General features: G+C 37.4%; 1 protein-coding gene across 1 annotated transcript; it reads left to right on the top strand.

Moving 5' to 3' along the window:
• The first annotated feature begins 2,508 nt into the window (after positions 1-2,508).
• Positions 2,509-21,880, top strand: LOC143262085 (uncharacterized). The gene is made up of 3 exons (XM_076528045.1): positions 2,509-2,604; positions 3,712-4,404; positions 21,745-21,880. Exons 1-3 carry the CDS (start codon positions 2,597-2,599, stop codon positions 21,878-21,880), a joined length of 837 nt encoding a protein of 278 aa, XP_076384160.1. The 5' UTR covers positions 2,509-2,596.
• Positions 21,881-21,970: the final 90 nt, after the last annotated feature.

Below are 21,970 nucleotides of genomic sequence, written 5' to 3'. Positions count from 1 at the left end.
CAAAAATTGAGACAATCTTCAACGAAAAATTTTAATTCTGACCAACGATGCCCTAAAATATTGGTAGCGAAATATATTTCTTGAAATGAGGGACTCGACGAAAAGTCGCCTGCGACTCGACTTTTGGTGAACAGATGCGGACGATATATAATACTGTAAAATACTAAAATGTATAAGGGAGAGTAACGTTTTCACGAAAATACTGCTTCGCACGGATAGATCGATATTGTCTACAATTCATCATCGGGAGGACAAGCGCAATACAAATTGAATCATTCGGAAATCTTAATCGTTTCTCATTGGTTTATTTTGAAAATGGTGTTTTTTTTATTTTAAAAAATTTAATTTATTATTTGTATAATATTAATAATTATAATTATACATTTATTATTTAGATAACGATAAGTTATGTACATGCTAAAAATTTCACTGAAATCGGTTGACCTTCGTACGAGTTGTAAATAATTAATGATCGCAAAAATCGCACTTTTTATCAAGAAGTGTGAGAAATTTGCAATTTTTACAATCTTTTAACGTTTGTAACTTACCATTGCGTTAAACGATTTCAATGAAATTTTCAGCATGCGTATAACTTACCGAGATCAACAAGACGCATTTTTTACATTTTCGTTAGATTTCATAATATAAACATCCTTTTTTATTTTTAAATAATTAACCTTCATATTTCAAAAGAAGTATTCGAAATTTATAGATTTTATCATTATTAATAAATATAATTAACTAATGATATATATTGAAATTATTTATAAATATTTTATTAAACATTCATTAGTTAAATATCTCGAAGTTCGAAAAATCGGCAAAATCGGCAAAATTAGCCTAAAAGTGATCAAAAATAGCTTCCTCAGATAAGAAAGTTAAACAACGAGAGACTTTTACTTTGTTTTGTCATTCCAAGCATGTAATAGCAAAATTGTAACATTGTGTATTATACAGGTCCCTCTATGATCTAAAAAAAAATTCAAATCGTCTACTCTAATTTTAAAAAAGTTAAAATTGCGCCTTGAGAAGTGTTCGAATGTCAGTGGGACTCACTGTATACATATAGCTGATGGCCGGTCTCGGCGACCAAGGGTTGTATTCGCGAGGCATTTTCACGCCCGGCATCTTTTTCGCCGGCATTGTTCGTCCTTGACGAATACGAGTTCTCTGTTCTTCAGCAAGGGCGAAATAAAGAGCCCTCCCAAGCATTGGCGGATTAATGCGTACTGGTGCCCGAGGCGCGATACAAAATTGAAATCCCTAATACGCTATGACACGCTATGACAAATAGAGCGATTATTAAAAAAAGTTTTATTTGAAAATAAAAACTTTATTTATGGCATTGAGAAATTAATTTCAATAACAGCTTTTCTGGACTTTTGCTAGTGCACAGTCGAATGCATGTGTAGATTTCAGCTAGCGACTTGCGTTCATTTGTCGCATATGCATTGCATTTATATCATTTTACTACATGAAATAATATCACGTTGTTCGTTTCAACAGACAGCTGTTATATTATGTATAAAAAAATAAAATACTACTAATTTATCAATATGTAATTTAACCAAAGTAATACATGTTTGCTGGCTTTAAATGGACTTACATCATTTTCATAATTAATCAATTGTAATAATCATTTAATTTCAATTATGAAATTTTAAATATCATTCGAAATATATTTTCTATTAATCCATATAATTTTGTTTATTAATAATTACAATAAATAAAATAGGAGTCTCGTTTCTTATTTTGAACGTTAAATATATTTATATATTGTTAAACTTAAAATAAGATATTGTTATTATTTATTTACTCTCTTTATGTGGCGGTGTTTTGAAATAGTCATGATGCACAGGCGTTACATAATGTAATAACTGTTTCATATCCTTATATTTTTCGTATGTAACAGATCTCTCGGCATCGCTATACAAAGATGACATTTGAAAACATTAATTCCACTTGGATATCTCCCGCATCACTATACCTGCAGGAAAATTCTTCATACCATCGAATGCCCCCTTTCATGCTAAACAACTTTTGTAGGAACATGTTTTCGATAACTTCACCCTGTAAATATATCCAATAACAAAGGTACTGTAAATAACCAGGCCCTAATTAGTCCCCGTAGGTTCTGCTTTCCCTTGCAAATCATAATTTTCATCAAGGCTCGGTGCGAGCCCGTTTACGATGGTTCCTTCAATTGACTCATTTCCACTAGCTCGGCCTAATCCGCCGCTGTTCTTTTTCTTTTAATTTAACCGATCGAACCGATCCTTGTAAAATCCGTATGACACGACCGGTCATCGCAGGTACATGTGCTTACCTGATAGCCGGCCGCGGTGGCTAATGGTTTTCCACGGGAGACGTTTTCATACCTGGCGCATTTTTTTTCGGGTAGTATCCTTTTGTCATTGTTCGTCTTTGCTGATTAGGACGTTCTGTCCTTTAGCAAGGACAGTATAAATACCCTGCCGATGTCAACGGAAACACTCATTCTGTGATCAGTGCAGCAGTGATCAGTGCGAAGACCTCGGCGAATTTTCTCAGTTAATTTTCCCAGTGAAGTATAGTGAGAATTTCTTAGTGAACTAAAATGGAATGGTACGTACATTTTTGCTATATTCTTCCGCGAACATTCTTCAGTCACTTGTTTTGACTAATGTTTTCCGTGTGTCGGGTATAAGAAAGACAATTTATTTTTACGAATTTAAATATTTATAAATAAAATATATTTTTCATCGAGATATGAGTCAACCTCTATTTTGGCCGGATACGGAGAATTCTCCCTAATTGACGCTCGGATAGTGCACGAAGATGGACAAGTCGGGAAGAGGAGATACGATTATTCAAATTTGTAAATTGAAATCTTGAAAATTAGAAAATTTAAATACTAGATAATTTAAAAAATGTACATTTATATATATAGAAATTGGAGAACTTAAAAATCGTGAATTTGTAAATCAAAGAATTTAGAAATTAAAATGATAAGATTTAGAAAATTTGGGAAGCAGATGATTTAAAAATTTGTAAATTTAAGAGTCGGAAATCTTAAAAAGCGTAAATGCAGAAATCAAACAATTCAGAAATTGAAACGGTAAGAACTAGAACATTTAGAAACCAGTTGATAACAATTAAAATTTCAGAAAACTGAAAAATCGTGAATTTATAAATCAAAGAATTTAGAAATTGAAATCTTAAAAATTTGATCATATAGAAATCAGCTGACTTCGAAATTGTAAATTTATAAATCAGAGAATTTAAAAACCGTCAATTTGATTTGAATTGGAATTGGAATCTTAAAAATCAGAAACTACAGAAACCAGATAATTTCGAAATTATGAATTTAGAAGTATGCGCATTGAAACATCGTGCCATTCGAAACGGATGGATCGAGAAATTGCAAGTTTTTCGGAACGGAAAAATGTGTTTAATCCTGGCGTATAGATATTTCCAATCTATTCGCTTATAAAAACGAGTCGTCTACAAAGTTGTCGATTCACCGATAACTATAAAAACGAGCCGCGAGGCTCGAGTAATCGTGTCTCCTCTTCCCAGATTGTCCATTTCTGTGCGTAATCCGAGCGTCAGTTAGGGAGACATTACTGTATCTCCAAACGTTTCTGGAAACTTGATTCGATTAAAGCTTCCGTCGTTTAATATACCGTTTAATATTACGTGCATACTAATTAATTGTTTCTTTTCGTTCAGTTCCAGAACTAATACTGAATCCTGCATTGAGTGGGGCTCCATAGAAGGTGGAGAAATCGAGTTCGAGTCTCTGACGGAGGATACTTTGGAGGGAGCATTACAAGTAATAAGGAAAAGCTTTTTCCCCAACGAGAGCATCTGCAAAGCCGTAAATCTGATATCGGCGCCTTGTAGCGTCAGAGCGCTCGAGGAGCTCTGTGTGGAAATTGCTAAAGACGGTGTCAGCATTGTTGCAGTCGACGTCAAGACTGGGGAAGTTGTTGGTGTTGTTCTCAATAAAATTAAGATATTGAGAGATCATCCGATGCCGAGAGATCCTGTAACTAACCCGCGACGTCCGTGTGGGCGCCCACCGTTTCGTCGACATCGCCCGGTCCTCTGGCGACCTTGCCAAAAGAGTTGGCTTGAAAGATTCAAGGATAATTGCGTACATCACCGGGCCAGGGGCTACGTAGATTTTCTGATTGCTATACACAGCAAGATAAATTTATTCAAATATTATAATATTGATTGTATTATGGAGTTGATGTTCCTGGCTACGCTGCCGGAGATGCAGCAGCGAAAAATTGGCGAGGGCTTAGTGTCCGTGTCCGTGGAGGTTGCCAATGCGCTGAATAATGGACAGCAAGTGAAAGTACCGATATCTGACACTGGAATTAATAGCGTGATCCATAATTTTCTGAGCATACCGAAGTTAGTGACTGCAATCATGACTTCCAATTACGCGCAGATCATCGCGAGGAGGTGCCGCTTAAAGGTCTTGGAAAGGATTAATTACAGGGGCTTTCGTTATAGTGACGTATCGTTCCGCAAGAGAATAGGGAAGGAGCATCGTGACTTCACTGTTGTAGCCAAGAAAATAAAGAACTAATCGACGGTTCAGAAGATATCGCAATGTCAAGAAAATTATATTTTATTTAGTATTTGCTTGTATTTAACAGGATTTCTATAATTTCGACCGAAATTGTCAATTATTATCTTCGAAATTATCATCTTTGAAATTATTAATTCTGAAATTATCATTTTCGAAATTGTTATCTTCAAAATTGTTATCTTCGACATTGATATCTTCGAAATCATTATCTTCGAAATTACTATCTTCGAAATTATTACCTTCGAAATTATCCCAGAAATTATTCTAGAAATTATTATTTTTGAAATTGTTATCCTAGAAATTACTATCTTTGTAATTGTTATTCTAGAAAGTGTTGTCTCCGAAATTGTTGTCTTTGGAAATATAATTCTCGAAATTATTATCTTTGAAATTATTATCCTTGAAATTATTGTCATTAAAATTATCATCGAAATGATTGAAATAACACCAATTGGCTAAAATATATTCGCTATGCAATCTCGTCGATGTAACACTTATCAATGAAAAGTGTAGAAACAAAACAATGAAATTTATACTTTTCTGCCAGGTTTCTCGTCGTTTCAGCCACTTCATGAAGGAACGGAGATCAGGCACTCGCGATCGGGCACTAATACTAAATAATCCAAACGGCGCGAAAGCGAAGATTTCACCCTTTGAAATGTATCTAAGAACACCATTCTACAGTTTTTTTTGTTAACAAAGTTACGGTATTTTGAATTTCAGAATTTCATTCGGAAGAGAATCCAAGGTGCTATACGATGGCAAACAAAAATCATAGATCAATACTTTCGGGCTCATTCGAAAGGGGAGACTTCGTTCGTTAAAATAATTGTGATTGCGTTTGCCAAACAATTTTTTGAACCACTCAGATCTATGCGAATATGAGAAATCGACAGGACGGAACCATTTTTATTTACAGTGCAGGGTATTAACGAAATAAAATTTATAAAACAGGAGAATTAAGATGCTACGAAACTGGGAAATTGGACTTCTAAAATGAGTAGAAAAACACCACCCTACGATATTTTTTAACGAAGTTATGGTATTCTGAATTTCGAAAAATGTTCGCCTAGAATTCCACGACCTCAGAAATCACATTAATCTTGTATACTTTTTTTCAAAACTGCTATAAATTTGCAACAAAGTATCGCAGATCAACGTTCTTGGATTCGTTGGAAAGGGAATACTTCGTTCCACAGAATCACGGTGATTTCATACGCCGGAGAAACGTTTCGAACTTATCAGAAGCACGCGAATTTGAAAAATGACCAACAAAGTTTCATTTTCGCTTATCGCTCGAGTTCCATCGAACCATTTTTCGTTTCGTGCGATTTATGGTGTAGTGCCGGCCGTGCGTAGAGCCAAAAATATTCGCGCTGAGTCGGAAATGTGATTATCATGTTCGCGCGACCTTTACGAAGGCGGCTGGCCACCCCCGGCCGCCGAAATTCAATTGGTCCAGCAAGTTTCGGTTGATCCAGCGAATCAGAATTTGGTGAAATATCGTTGGCGCACTTGTAACAATGACACGGAGTCACTACAGCTTCAGATGATCGCGATTAGGGCAAATTTCGCAGGAGTTAAACGATTACGCTGATTCTGGCTCGTGAGCACGCGTCGCGACGGATAATTTACGATTTTTCGATGATTTTTATGTCGAAATTATGAATGTCGGACAATTTTATTTCATAATTTTAATTGCTCCTGAACAAAAAATTTTCATCCCCTTTTTATTTTCTGCACGGTGAAACTGCCCCTTTAACAACGACATCCTGATGTTATCCCATTTTCTTGTATATTTTGCAAATTTATCAGGTATTAAAATAATGCGTATAATAAAATTTGAACTTTTTATCCCCTTTACCTATTTTATTTTAGAGCGGAACAGCCCCTTTTTAATTGCGATATGTAGATGTTACCCTATTTTTGTATATGTTATCAAAATTCTCATGACATTAAAAAGCTGTTTATAACATAAATTAAATTTTTCATGCCTTCCTTACTTTCTTCAGGGTGAAACTACCGCCTTAATAACGATATCTAGATATTACCTATCTCCATGTTTATTTCTAAAATTTTACCGTATATTAATAAAATATTTGCAGTGAAAATTAAATGTTTCATCCCTTTTTATTTTTCGTAGTACGAAACTACCCCCTGAATGAATGTGGTATCTTGTAGATGTTTCCCTCTCTGCATAATTATTTCTACAATTTTATTGGATATTAAGAAATTACTTCCAGCGAAAATTAGATTTTGCACCCCTTTTTATTTTCTTTGAGATAGAACTTCCATATTTTTAAAATTGCACCAGATATTAAAAAAATTTAAGATAAAAACTTAAAGATATTAAAAAATTGAATTTCTTTCCTTCGTTTATATTTTTAAGGGTAAAACTATCCCCTCCTTGCTCGAATGATATATATTCGATATGTACTAAATATTCAAAAATATGTTACAATAAAAATTGAATATGTTGTCATTTAAAACAATGCAGTCATATAATGTAACAAATATAAATTTTCTGTCTCGTGTAGAATTTATTAACGACAGAGTATGCTAATCAACATGACAATGAAAGAAATCGTATTTCAAGGGGTTAATTACGTCGGAGAATCTGTAAAATTTTTTCTCCGAGGAATTTATAAATAGCCCGAGGCTATACGAATATTAAAAACTTTATAATGAAGGGATCGGAATAGTTGAATTTTGTGGAAGGGTAATTATTCCTCAGACGAAGTTTGGTTGTTGACAGGAACAGCGATTCTTCGAACGAAATTTAAAATAAAAATTGAAATATCATAAGAATTTTATATTGTTCAACATTGTTGATAATCATATTTTATCAATTTATAATGGTAAATAATATAAATTATAACAATAGTAAGTTCTAGCCAGACCACATAGCTTATGTTAATTTTATAGCAATTACAATTTGAACGACACCAGTTAATGTTAGATTAATACGAATTTTAATTTCAGCAATGCTAATGCGAAAATTTACAGCAATTTGAATTTCGATGATATTAAATGATATGTTATTAAGGAATTTCAATAAAAGCAAAATGTCGAAGAAATTTCAGAATTGTTGTATACTGTTGATAATCAAATTTCATAAATTTATATTGTCAATTGATTATAAAAAAGATTAAAATATACACGCGAATATTTACGCTAATTTCACGCTCAAAATTCTAAATATGTAAATAACAATTTCAATCGCCTCTCACTTCTCATTCATCATCCGATCATCGAATACATTGATTTTCACTGCTCACGCATCATTCGATTCCGCAGTTATACCAATTATACAATTTTAATAAAAATAATCCCGAAAATATTATATAACTAATTAAAAATTGTTTCAATTATTGTTTTCATTCGTGATACACTAAATACGTAGCTTTCTCGTTATTAAATAAATGAATTTCCTTGTATATCAATTATGGAATTTATATACATCCATATTTCGGTTTCGTGAAATACTAAATAGAATTGATTCTCATATTATACAATAATTGAATTTTCGAACGTGATAATTATGGCATGGAACTCTTCGGAATTATAGCTGTGTTTGATTATTGAAGCACATTAGCGAGCCGAGAGATGACCAAGCAATATTAATTATGATTTCGAAAGTTTTCTTTTCGAAAGAAAATTACTGCTATATTTTTAGACACAATTTTTTTAACTTTATATTTATGTATATATGTACAAGAAAACTTTAATTCTGAAGATTTCTACTTAATTACCAATGAAATAATTATCAATTATGAATGATTTGAAAATTAAATAAACATTGAGACAATCTTTAACAAAAATGTACGTGTACATATCCATTTATTACTAATGATTTTATTCTCCACGATCTTCATGAAACTTCTTTGAAAATAGGTTTTAATAATTATTTCATATAAGTTCGTAACTAAAATAAATATTATAATTAAAATAAATATATTTATTTATGGAAAATGTTTTCTGTTCTTGATTTTCACGTAACTTCAACCAATGTAATATTTAATTATCATTACACATAAATTCAATTTAAATGAATGTTGAAATAATCGTAAGAATAATACGCGGTTGTATTTGTTTATAGAAGGTGATTTTCTCTCGTTAATTTTCATCGAACTGCAGAGGAAATAATAATAATAATAATTATTATTATGAACAAATTTCATTAAAATAGTTCCCAATTATTAAAAGGAGAATACGTTCGATAATGAATTTCTCCTGACGAATTGCACAGAGATTATTACAACAACAAATGTATATTTTATATAGACATGTAAAATCAGTGGCCTAATCGAAGCTTATCAAACATTCACGAAACCAGTACGAAATAATCCTTGCGCTGATAGCTGGCTCATTATCAATCCATCAAATCCATAATCCCCTATGCAACAAATACGACGTGAACTCGAAAGTCGATCATTCTCTTTCTCGTCGATCAATACCGTTGAGAGTTTCGCAAAATTTTCCGCGAAAATCTCGCATCAAACATAATTCCGCTATTCGAGTTTAGTTAAATGTGAATTCGAGCCGAATGATTTCGCACGATCCATCAAATGATAAATGTCGTCGACTGTAGAAATACTATACATTAAAAAATCACAGCAGAAGCTCAATGATTGTAAGAATCGTTGTAATACATGGCAGAATTCCGATACATGCAAAATACAATTAAGAAGAAAATGATAGAAATATTAGAAACTTGACGAAATACAATAATCAAATATAAAGATAGTAAAATGTAGAAACTATATAAATTCAGTAATCAAATGTAGATATATTCAAATATGGATACTATTTATTATATATTACTATATATATTATATTTATTATATTATTATATTATAATATAGATTATTAATATACAACAAATATAAAATTTACTGAATTTTTGAATTCATGTAGCTTCTACATTTTAGTATTTTTATATTTGGCTATATGTATAAACAATATAAATAGAGTATACGTAATAAATAAAGAAATATTAAAAATATAAAAACTGCACGAATGTAATAATCAAATATAGAAATACTAAAGCCATAGAAACCACTAAAATGCAACTGGCGAATATAGAAACACTAAAATATAGAAACTACGTAAATGGAATAGTCAAATACACAAGAACTAAAAATTTAAAAATTATGAAAGATGCAAAATAGGGGAAAACTATAAAAAAAGACCGGTGTAAGTTGTGATTACGAAAAATATAGAGTCTACAGAAAATGCAATAGTCAAATATACAAGTACTAGAAATTTAAAAATTGTAAGATATGTAAACTGGGGGAAAACTATAAAAAATACCCGCTGTAAATCGTGGTAGTACTAATATAAATGACAAATAAAATTAATAACTAATTACCAATGATCAAATATAGAAATACCAAAAATTTTAGAAAGTGTAGAAGATATAAAATAGGCGGGGAATATAACAAACAATATTATAAATGATAAAATTTTCGTTATCATCATTTTACACTTTTAAACATTACACGAAGCAAAATTGTGTAACTTAACAAAAAAAAAATTATTGTGTGTGTATTATACTATTTTCTATATTTAATATACATATAATTGGGTTGATGGTTTTAATCAATCATCTTCTCCTAATAGCATGTAATTACAGTCGCATTACAATATTCATCATACTCCAATCACAATCACAAATGGCGAGTTCTAATTACATTACAGCCAATATCGTATAATATTATATGTACATAGTCACCTTGTCACCGTCCACTCACCACAAACCACATCCAGTCTCTCACGAAATCAATATTAGCTTATAAGAAATTTATATTTCGACAACAGGAAACAATAATACCTCTCATCATATTAGTTTATGTCAATTTAACAGCAATTTGAATTTTAACGACACTAATTAATGTTAGGATAATATGAATTTTAAGTTCGAGAATATAATATTTTAATATATATAATAACATATATAATAATAATTTAATAATATTTTTTGTAGAGAACTTCAACTCTCATGATATTAAATAATATTTTTTGTTCAGGTATTAAAGCTCCAATAATATTGAACGGAATTATAATAACATCGATACGAATTTTATATTAAATTTATGGGATATATGATGCTCAATGTTATATTTTCATATGATATTGTTTAAAATTGTCTCATATTGTTCTTTTTAACAATGTTTGTTATATGACGTACAATGATTATTTATTGATATCACATTTATGAGGAATTTAGATATCAATAATTACTATCGCATAAATAACGATAACTAGATTGTTGCATCATTAAAATATTTGAATAATACAACGAGGAACTCAAATTTCCATGATTTTAAATAATGTTTAATTTATTAGGAATTCCAGGATCAATAACATTATACACAATGTAATCGTACTAAACCATTCTTATTAGGTTAATGCATAATTTAATACGGTAATAATGTATTAAATGCTGCAGCAATAAAAAAATATAAAAAATGTAAATTTGATAATATTATTAATTATATATATTTTATATATAAATATATATATATAATTAATAAAATATTATTAAATTAACATTTTTTATATTTTATAATATATAATTATAATTATGTATATATATATATATATATATATATATATATATATATATATATATATATATATATATATAATTATACTATATAATTATACTATATAATATACAATATAATAATTTAGTATAATATACAGTATAATATATATATGGGACTTCAACGCCAAGTCGCCGGCTTGGGGTTCCCCCAGGATGAACCCGAGGGGCCGGGAGGTGCTTGACTGGGCGGCGGGACTCGAGCTCCGTCTTTTAAACACGGGCTCGGTCCATACGTGCGTGCGGCATAATGGGGGGTCCATCGTTGACCTTTCATGGGCAACGCCCCACGCCGCGCGCCGTATTACGGGGTGGAGGGTGGCGGAGGAGGTCGAGACGCTGTCTGACCACAGGTACATTGTTCTCGGCCTCTCCGCCGCCCCATCGACGCCCCGACGTCGCCCCGCTGATGAGGGATCGCCTCAGCCGCGGTGGGCGCTAAAGCGCCTCGACCGGGACGCCCTGATGGCGGCAGCCCACGTCGTGGCCTGGCCAGCAACACCGGCCGGGCCAGTCGACGGGACAAGGGAGGCCCAATGGTTCCGGGGCGCAATGACGTCCATTTGCGACGTCGCCATGCCCCGGGCCAGGGTTTTCCCGAGGAAGGCGGTGTACTGGTGGTCGCGCGCGATAGCGGATTTGCGCACAGAGTGCGTTCGCGCGCGACGCCAGTACGCCCGCGCCCGTCGACGACGGCGTTCCGACGTGGAGCTGGCTATCCAGCTGTATGGGCGATACAGGGAGAAGGTGGTCGCCCTGCAGCTGGCCATCAGGCAAGCAAAGAGCCAGGCCTGGCGCGACCTCCTCGGCACTATCAACCGAGATCCATGGGGGCGCCCATATAAAATGGCGATGGGACGATTACGTCCCTGGGCGCCCCCTCTGACGGAGAGCCTGGATCCGGGGATGCTCGGACGGGTCGTGGACGCGCTATTCCCCGTCAGCGGGGAGGCGTCCCGGCCCGTCCCTCAGCTAGAGGGACACGAGTGGTCCCCGGATCTGGAGGTCGTGCCGGAGGAAATGGCCGGGGTAGTCAAATGGCTCCGGGGCAAGAATACTGCCCCGGGGCCGGACGGTATCCCCGGCCGGGTCTGGCTGCTTGCCATGGGCGTCCTGGGCGAGAGGCTTAGAGGCCTCTACTCCGGGCTCCTGAGGTCCGGGGTGTTCCCGGACCTCTGGAGGAGAAGTCGGATGGTCCTCTTAAGGAAGGATGGGAGGCCTGCGGATTCTCCCTCCGCGTACCGGCCCATTTGCCTCCTGGACGAGGTGGGCAAGATCTTTGAAAAGATCATTGCTGCCCGCCTCGCCAGGCACCTGTCCCGCGTTGGCCCCGATCTGGCGGACTGCCAGTTCGGCTTCCGGGAGGGGCGATCGACGGTCGATGCAATCGACCGTCTAAAGTCCCTCTCGGACAATGCCGTGGCACGGGGCGGGGTGTGCTTGGCGGTGTCGATAGACATCGTCAATGCGTTTAACACCCTGCCCTGGTCCGCCATTAGGGAGGCCCTGGTTGAACACCAGGTGCCTCCCTATCTGAGGCGGGTAATCGGGGCCTACCTGCGGGGCAGGTGGGTGGAATACCCGGGCCGGTACGGGACGATACGGAGGGAAGTGGACTGCGGGGTCCCACAGGGGTCCGTGTTAGGACCACTCCTGTGGGACCTGGGATATAACGCAGTCCTGAAGGCCTCCCTACCCGACGGTGCCACCCTCATCTGCTATGCAGATGACACATTGGTGGTCGCCGTCGGGGACACCTTCGAGAGGACCATCCGACGAGCGGAAGTTGCGGTGGCAGCCGTCGTCGCGAGGATCCACGGTCTGGGGCTGAAGGTGGCCCCGGAGAAGGCCGAGGCCGTCTGGTTTGGACGGCCTTGGTCTCGGCCACGGGCCAGATCGTGGATCTGGGTTGGAGGAGCCTGCGTCGAGGTGAAGTCCGAGATCAAGTATCTCGGACTGATCCTCGACAGCCACTGGAGGTTCGGAGCACATTTCGGCCGCCTCGTCCCCCGAGTTGAGAGGGCGGCGGCCGCGTTAGGCCGCCTGTTGCCCAATATCGGGGGACCGGGCGATATGGTGCGCCGCCTATACCTAGGCGTGGTGCGGTCAATGGTATTATACGGCGCCCCGATTTGGGCGCCGTCCGTGAGGGCAAGCCGGCGCAGCACATTGTTGTTGCGCCGGCTTCAGAGGCAAATGGCCCTTCGCCTCATACGGGGGTACCGCACCACGTCTACCGTGGCGGCGCTTGCTCTGGCGGGAGAAATTCCCTTCGAGCTGCAGGCGGCGATGCGCGCCTATGTCTATAGGCGCATATGCATCGCTGGCCGGGCTCGGGGGGACCCGCCGGAGCAAGAGGCGGTCGAGGGCTTCGAGCTCCAGGCCCGGGGACTAGCGCTCGCCAGGTGGCATGCGGAGCTTTGTTCCCATGCCGCCGAGCGCGTCCCCGGGGCTCTCCTGCCGCACTTCACCACGTGGCGGGAGAGGCGGTTTGGCAGGCTCTCCTACCGTGCGACGCAGGTATTCACCGGGCATGGCTGCTTCGGTGTCTACCTGTGTCGCATCGGTCGGGAAGCGACGACGGTGTGCCACCACTGTGGCGCGGAGGAGGACTCGGCGCAGCATACACTGGAGGTGTGCCCCGCCTTTTCAGTGCTGCGCCGAGTCCTAACTAGGGAAGTTGGTGGCGACCTCGCTCTCTCCAGCTTAGTTGGGGCCATGCTGGAGAGCCCGACAAAATGGGCGGCAGCCATAGCCTTCTGCGAACAGGTAATGTTGCAGAAGGAGGCTGCCGAGCGGGGTCGCCGTGAGCGGGGGGTGCGGCGTGTGCGCCCACGCCTAGAGCCCCCCCCCCCCCCGAGTAGCTGATACTAGGCGGGCGGCGGGTGTACCGGACCATGCCGGTTTAATTGCCCGCCGCCCGCCAACCGAGGATGCCCTATTTTAAAGTGGGGGCGACAAAACCGTCGCCCCCGACGGCCGCTGGTGCGGCCGTCGTGAAGAGGCGGTGTGGGGTGCGGTCCCCCGCACCGCCGAATCAAGATGATTCATGGGGGGGAGGATTAATCTCCCCCCGGGACGCGGCCGGCCACCGCTCCATCCTGGTGGCCGGCCAGGCGAGGGGGAGCTGCGGTCGTGTTCTTGAAGAGTTCCCGTGGCTCCCCCGTTAATCGCCAGCGCCCTAGGCCGCCGTGGGGGTTTTAGCGGGTCGAACCCCGCACTACCCCCCCTCCGCCCTTCGGGCGGAGCGGGGGTGTCTGACCTGCAGATTTCCCCCACGATAAAAAAAAAAAAAAAAAAAAAAAAAAGTATAATATATATATGGTATATAAATATATATATATATATTATACTGTATATTATACTAAATTATTATATCGTGTATTATATAGTATAATTAAATACATTTATACTGTATATCATACTAAAAACTGTACATTATATATAATATAATGTAATACATTAAATACTATTTCTAGTATTTTACATAATTGCCAAAAGCTGAGTAATTAAATTATGTTACGTTCGCTATCAGCATAGTTATATTTATTGTATTTATTGCATTAAATACATTGTATCATCTTACGCGACATGATGAAAATGCCGCCAAAGTGAAGGCATCAATTCTCTAAATATCATGCTATGTGCTATAATTTTAAATAATTATATTCAGAACATTAATATGACGTTCTTTATGCTGCGGGCGAACGTGTTAAGCAATGATCCAAACGCCACGGGTTGAAATGACCTCGACGGTCCATAAACCAAAAATAATATTCTTCGTAATTGATCGCATTTTTTAATTCGAATCTTAACCGTTAGAAGCGATACGCAATTTCAATGCGTTCCTTTTAACGCTGCCAAAAACCTGTTCCCAGTCACGTCCCACCAAAATTGATATTCCCCGCCGTCGCCACAAATTTCCAATAAACTCGCCGCACCAACAGCGCCGCCGAAACCGAAGAAGGAAAACTCGATCGACACTCGCGTGTTTCCCGGTAACGAATCGTCGCTTTCGCCACTCCAACCACGAGTGCAAACACTACGTGGCTGCATCACCGACACCTTTAGGTGCTGGATCGGGGTGGGGTGGGGGGTCGTCGTTGGTGTTCGCTAAAGGTTGCCTCTGTGTTGTAAATAAACGGCGCGACCCGATCGTACTGAAGATAGAAGCCAATCATCCAGCAGGATTTCTGGTTTCCTTTAGTTCCGTCCCCCTCCACCGCTTTCTTCCGTACCTTATGGAGCATAGCAGTACTATCCCCCCCCCCAAAAAAAAATTTGCCGGAAAACGATATTCGGAGTACGTATAGACTAACGGTCGTAAGACGTTGCCCGCGACCATCGAAACCGTCTTCCGACGGTTAATCCGATACATGGAGTTGCGAAATTTCAGCGACACGGTTGTTTTTATGTTTCTGGTCTCCTGACTTCTGCGAACGGCGGATTACGATCGCCGGATATCCATCTCGGTGGACGTAGAATAAAGCAGACCCGATTTTCTGAAGCTTCGCAGATTATGGTATTCGGAAATAAAAGAATTTCGTAGCTTGCTTTCAAGAGCCTTTTAGAGTGTAACGTACGGAGAATCTTCCCACGAATTTTTTATATTCCCTCCTGAAGGCATACGCCAGGCTGGCGCCAGCCAGCCGGGGATTCATTTGTATATCGCGAGTCGAGTACCTCCGAGAGAGTACGACGACGAACATTTCTGGAGTCGGACCACATAGGATCATCCCCACTACCATTTTTCCACAGAAAAACTGACTATATAAAGGGCCCAAACGCGACCGGGAATTGGGCTAGTTTCGAGTCATTCGTCGACGCGGAAACATTAGTAACATCGAGTTTCAATTCTTCTTCCGCGAAAACTTACTTACAGTTGTAAAACCCAACGCGTAATAATTTAGTTTTTACCAGTTTTCTTTGGTTTCAAGTTTAATCATTTCCACCTCCTGTTTCAAACCAGTAGTTGGTATAACCCACCAAGATATATCTTAACCGCTCGAGGTATATCTTTATTTCTTTTCTAACCCTAATATCAATTTCTCCAAACACCTTATCCTAATTTTAAAGGTAGCTACCCGTGTCGAAATAAACATCGGCTGGTCTACGCACCTCATCCAAAAATTCCAATTACATGCAACCTCCGGCCACCCAAACTGCCTGGCCCTCGGCTCGTAACAAGAGCATGATAAGACGAGTAGTATTGTAGTCATTTAATCCTGAGATAGTAGCGTCTGAAAGCAGAGGAACTTAAATATTTTTGATAAATTATTTTCGTTTAATTTTAAATAGAATCGTACGTGTTTTGATGAAGGGCGAAGAAACGAATCCAACAAGTATAATGATTGAATACTTTCGATTGTTTAACCTCGATATGTTTGCGTTTGAAAGTTGATTACTTAATGTTTCGGACACGATATTGTTACAAGAATTATATCTCTTTTTTAATGTTTATGATAATATTGTTACGGCGACTTGTCCAAATCAAGTGGCTGTAATGTGAAACAGCCCTGTTGTGAACACCTCCTTAAAGAATAATAGAAGAGAGGGGTTGCCACGGAGGTGTGTTATCAACGGACAATCGAAGAGTCGGGATCGGACCGTCGAGCGGTCCAAAGATCTCAAACATAATTGAATTGAGTTGTATTATAGTTTATGTACTTTATTGTAAATAAAATGCCGCGACGCGAAAGAAATGCAGTAATTCGCAACAATATTATTGAATCAATTGTTTTCTCATATAATAAAGCACTCCTTAAAGTAAGTAGAAACATAAATTTTGTTTATTTATTGCACATGTCCTTTTGTATAATAAGCGATAAACAAGATAGTGACGAAATTTAACGTCACAAAAATAATCGGACAGTCCGTAGGTATAGGTGAACTAGTTTTTATCGATGGTATTATGGATAAAATGAAATATTTGGACATTTTTTAAAGAAAATTTAATTACAAGTGTTATAAATATGGGTGTACGTACAGTTTTAAGTTTTATTAGGACAGTGATCCTAAACACAAGGTCAGAATTGTACAGGAATATTTGTTAAACAATTGTCCAAAAGTACTGCATCCTTCTCCTCAATCGCCTGATTTAAATCCAATTAAAAATTTATGGGATCAACTGGACCACAAAATTCGTACAATACTTACAAAGACAACAACAAAGATAAAACAACGTTTGTTAGACGAATGGAAACGAATTTCGTCGGATTATTTAAATAAAGTCATCTGTAACATGCCCAAGCGATTACATGAAGTAATAAAACAAAAGGGTCAACCGACAAAATATTAATATTATGATAACGTGATTAAAAAGATTTTCATTTTATATAAAATTAATGTAATTCATTCACTGTCCGAATATTTTTGTGACGTTAAATTTCCTCACAATCTTGTTCATCGCTTATTATACAAAAGAACATGTGCAATAAATAAACAAAATTTATGTTTCTACTTACTTTGTATGAGAAAACAATTGATTCAATAATACTATCATAAACAATAAAAAGGAGCAATTGTTCTTGTATCAATATCGTGTCCGAATATTAATGCGAGTCACTGTATATATTCATTATACTCGTTGCATTTGTCTTTCGATGCTCTACAAGAATATCGGTAACAATATACAGAGTGTTGTATAAAAGTGTGCTGGAAACAGGAGTAGTCCTCAGGAGTAGTATCTTTTTTTCAGATACAAATATCAAGCGGATTACGAAAAAAAAACGAAAAAATGGACGTCGGATCTGTTGTACATACGAAAACCACACAATGGAGCGATAGAAAAAGACATATCCGTAGTTAACAATACATATGTAACAATAATTTAAACAATATTTATAATTGATTATGTTTTTCTTATTACATTGTCTATAATCATATTGTTCATAACTGATAATATTCTTTATTACTACTTTAGACAATATATTTGTACTACGTGACCTATAATATTATTTAAAAAAAATTGGTTAAGTAAACATTTTTATCACAATTAAATACAAAAATTACTTAACACGAAGATCGTCGTATGAAATTTTATATTCCAATCATATAATTGTAGTCAAAAATCGTAGGCAAATATTGTAGCTAAAATAGAAAAATATTGACATCCACAAAAAATAAGTACTTGGTCAATGAAAATATATAAAGTAAAATGTACAACTAAAATGTTTAGAATAAAATGTTCAAACAAACTGTTCGATAAACATGCTTAAAATAAAATGTTCAACTAAAATGTGTAAAATAAAGTATTCACAACCAATATGTTTAAAATGAAGTGTTCAAAATAAAATGTTCAACTAAAATTAACATCTACGAAAAATAAGTTCGAAACAATGCTTGTGTACGTCGATAGCGTCTGGTGTCGCATTTCGTATCGACAGCGCATTCAAATTCAGGAAACCTCGAAAACATGAAAACACCGATTTTCATAAAAGTCGCACGAAGTTGTGGATTGTGGCCAACTCTTTGAGCGAAAAGTGCGACGTGTGGCGTCGGGTGTCATCTGTCGAAGGAACGTGCAAACGTCGGAATACAAAAATTCTCCCCTCCACACTCTCGCCGATCCCATCGCACACTCTAACCGCCATTTCTGGCGCGGCTCCTATCGGGTCCCTTATTTCGTCGACGAAAAAATGGGGAGGTGGGTGAACTGGAAGAATGCAGTCTCAAGCCTCCGCGACCTAACCCAGTGAAATGAATTGGAGGATCGTGCCCCGACCGTGAAAATCGACGCCAGAAAAATATTTTCCTGGCCTTCGTGCTCCGGGCAACGAACGATGCCGATCTTTTGCGTAAGCCGCTTTCAGATATCTCGCAGAGTCGCTGAGATCGCTCGGTCCCCGAAAAATTCCGTTGGAAAAGTCGTTCGCCCATCGATAGCAAAGATTTCTCGCAGACGGAAGTGGTCACGATTTTTTTTCTTGCGGATTTTAGGGTCGAAGGTTTAGGTTAGGTGGACGGGTTTTTATGGAGCTTGGTGGATGGCGTATGAAATGGAGGGTTCGGGGTGTAGTGAAAAAAAAAGATTGCAAATTGAATTGATATTTTATATTGCTAGTAATAATAAAATTTTTTATTTCATTAAAAAATCATTCAAATAATTCAACAAATTATTTATTTATTATTGCAAATGATAAAAAAATATTTATTATGCAAATAAAATGTTATTTTTCATTTGGGTTTTAGAGAGGGACGAAAAGATTTAGAATACTATTTGCGCTGATATACATATGTATACTTAGTGAATAAATTTAGGATAATGTAAATTAAAGGGTTGGAACTTGAGTTCCAATATATCAATTACTAAAGAATTGAATTTGTATTACAAAGTTTCAATTATTTAAATCTCAAAATTTTAATTTTTTTAATTTTAATTTAAATATTAAGTTACACTTCTGCTTATGTCTACATGCTCCTATGTATTCAATAAATAGATTTTGGCTAGATTTTCTTTCTAATGTAAATTAAGGGTTGTTGACCAAGGTGATAATTACTGAAGGGGTGAATTCGGAGTGCATAGTTAATATTTAAAATAATTTCGAAATATTGATGAGTATTGATTTATTTTTGTCAATAGATTTAAGCTAGAACTCCATTTCCTTATAAATTTAAAGGTCCAGGGTTAATGACTGACGTGTATTAGTTACTGCTGAAGTAAATTTGGGGTGTAAGGTGAGTATTTTAAATTACTGTGAAATATTCACGAATGCTGATTTCAGTCAATAAAGGTCCGGCTTCCCTTTTCGATGTGAATGGAATGGTCGAGGGTTAATGACCGATTGATCGTGGGCAAAGTGAACATTTACAATCATTCCGGAATATTTCTGCATGCCGACGTATTTTTATAAAATCGACTTAGACCAGGTTTGCTAATACATTTCTATTAAATACGTTAAATAAATTTAAGTTAGCTTTCCTTTATTTTCTGAATCAGGGCGCCGAGGCTTGATGATAAAGATATCAACTATTGAAAGGGTGATTTTGAGGTGCAAAATTGACAGTTAAGATTATTCTAAGACACTCCCTGCGCTCTGATAATATTTTCTTGTCTACACGTATTCTGTAAGCAAGGGTTCGAGGTTCCCCTCTTGTACACAAGTTACCCAAAGGGGTGAGTTTGGGGTGCAAAGTTGGCAGTTTGTATTATTTTGGAAAGTTTGTTGATACTAATATTATTTATGTCATGTAAATTTCGGCTGGGTTCTCCTCTTTTTAATGTAAATCAGCTGGTTGCGGGGCGGTGTTGTACATCTAATTTACAGTAGGGACGAATTTTGGGGTGGAAAATTCACATAATTTTCGGAAGCTCGCAGATACTTACATATCTTTATTATGTAAGTTCATGTTGTACTTCCCTTTTAATATAAATCGGGGGATTGAGGGTTGAAGCTTCAAATGTTGATTGCCGAAAGGGTGAATTAGGGGTAGAAAGACATTTCAAACATTTTAGACGAATGATTCATTTCAAACATTTAATTGTAAACATTTTAGTTGTGTGTGTGTGTGTGTGTGTGTGTGTGTGTGTGTGTGTGTGTGTGTGATTATTTTAGATGATCATTTTAGTTAAACATTTTAGTGAAACATTTTATTTGAAACGCTTAAATAGAATGTCCTTTTGAAATGAATTTATAAACGCGTCTGAAAATATTATAGAAATTAAAATTTCAGAAAAATTAGAAGTCAGTGATGTTTTTGATGAAGCCGACTTACAATTAGAGAGTTTAATGATCCCTTCGAATGCCCGAAATATCTCTCTTAAGATGGAATTTTGCGGATCGGCATAATGGCTGATCTAATTTCACCGAATTACTCGCGCGACGGATTCTGGGACGATATGGGATTACCAAATCGCGTAATAACCTAATATTTCACCAGACTTCCCTCAGTCACGATGACAGTTTTCCATTTTCCTGGGCGCTTATGCCGCGAGAAAATACACGGGGTCGACACCAGCGCGAATGTTTAAATAAAAAGCGAGCAACGAACGCTTTCGGACCGCTTGTTGCTGATCGAGTATGTATAATTACCCCGACGTTATTGATACTTTTGGACCACGTTCGTAGTGTGCAATTCATTTTATTATTTACTTTATTAACGTCGATCACAGAAGTTACTAGGTAAACTGAAAAGTCACTAGCGAGGCACGACAAAATTGTCCATCAACTTTTAAAATATTTTGACCAGAAGTTTGCATAAAAATGGTTTAGTGATTATGAATAATATAATTTATATTAAATTTTTTAACGACGACCGCAGAAGTTACTAAATCAACCGAAAAACCACTAGCAAAATGCTGAAAAATTATCACAATCAACTACCAAGAATATTCGATTATTTTGCATAAAAATGGTTTCGAGACAGTGATTAATAATTTCTTAATTTTACTAATGCTGACCACGTAAGTTACTTGTTAGATAAACTAAAAAGTTAATAGCCAATGTTATGTTAAGAAATTAGCATAATATTAAGATGATTTATGGGAAGAGCGAATGTTTCAGAAAGTAAGATTTGCCTTTATACATGTACTCACGACTACTCTCGAAAATAGTCTGAGAACGAAAATGGGCTCCGGATACATTACGATGACAGTCAGCTCCATCAACCGTGTTACGGCAGCGAGAGAGAACAGGAATGCGGTTAGAATCAGAAGTATCACCAGCTTCAACAGACCTATGATTGCCTAGAATTATAGTTCTGGTCATTACAACGTCATGAAAATTACTGGCTACCACATAAACGTACCCGCATAAAAATAGAGTCTACAACCTCCTCGG

The sequence above is a fragment of the Megalopta genalis genome, unplaced genomic scaffold, assembly GCF_051020955.1.
Source record: "Megalopta genalis isolate 19385.01 unplaced genomic scaffold, iyMegGena1_principal scaffold0086, whole genome shotgun sequence".
NCBI classification, from domain to species: Eukaryota; Metazoa; Arthropoda; class Insecta; order Hymenoptera; family Halictidae; genus Megalopta; species Megalopta genalis.
Note: the sequence above shows the minus strand (reverse complement) of the source record. Positions and strands in the feature narration are given on the sequence as shown.

Bases quoted from the DNA above. Each gene is read 5' to 3' on its own strand.
- LOC143262085 (XM_076528045.1), top strand. The intron at 4,405-21,744 runs GTTAGTGACTGC...TCTCGAAAATAG, and splicing joins AATTTTCTGAGCATACCGAA to TCTGAGAACGAAAATGGGCT.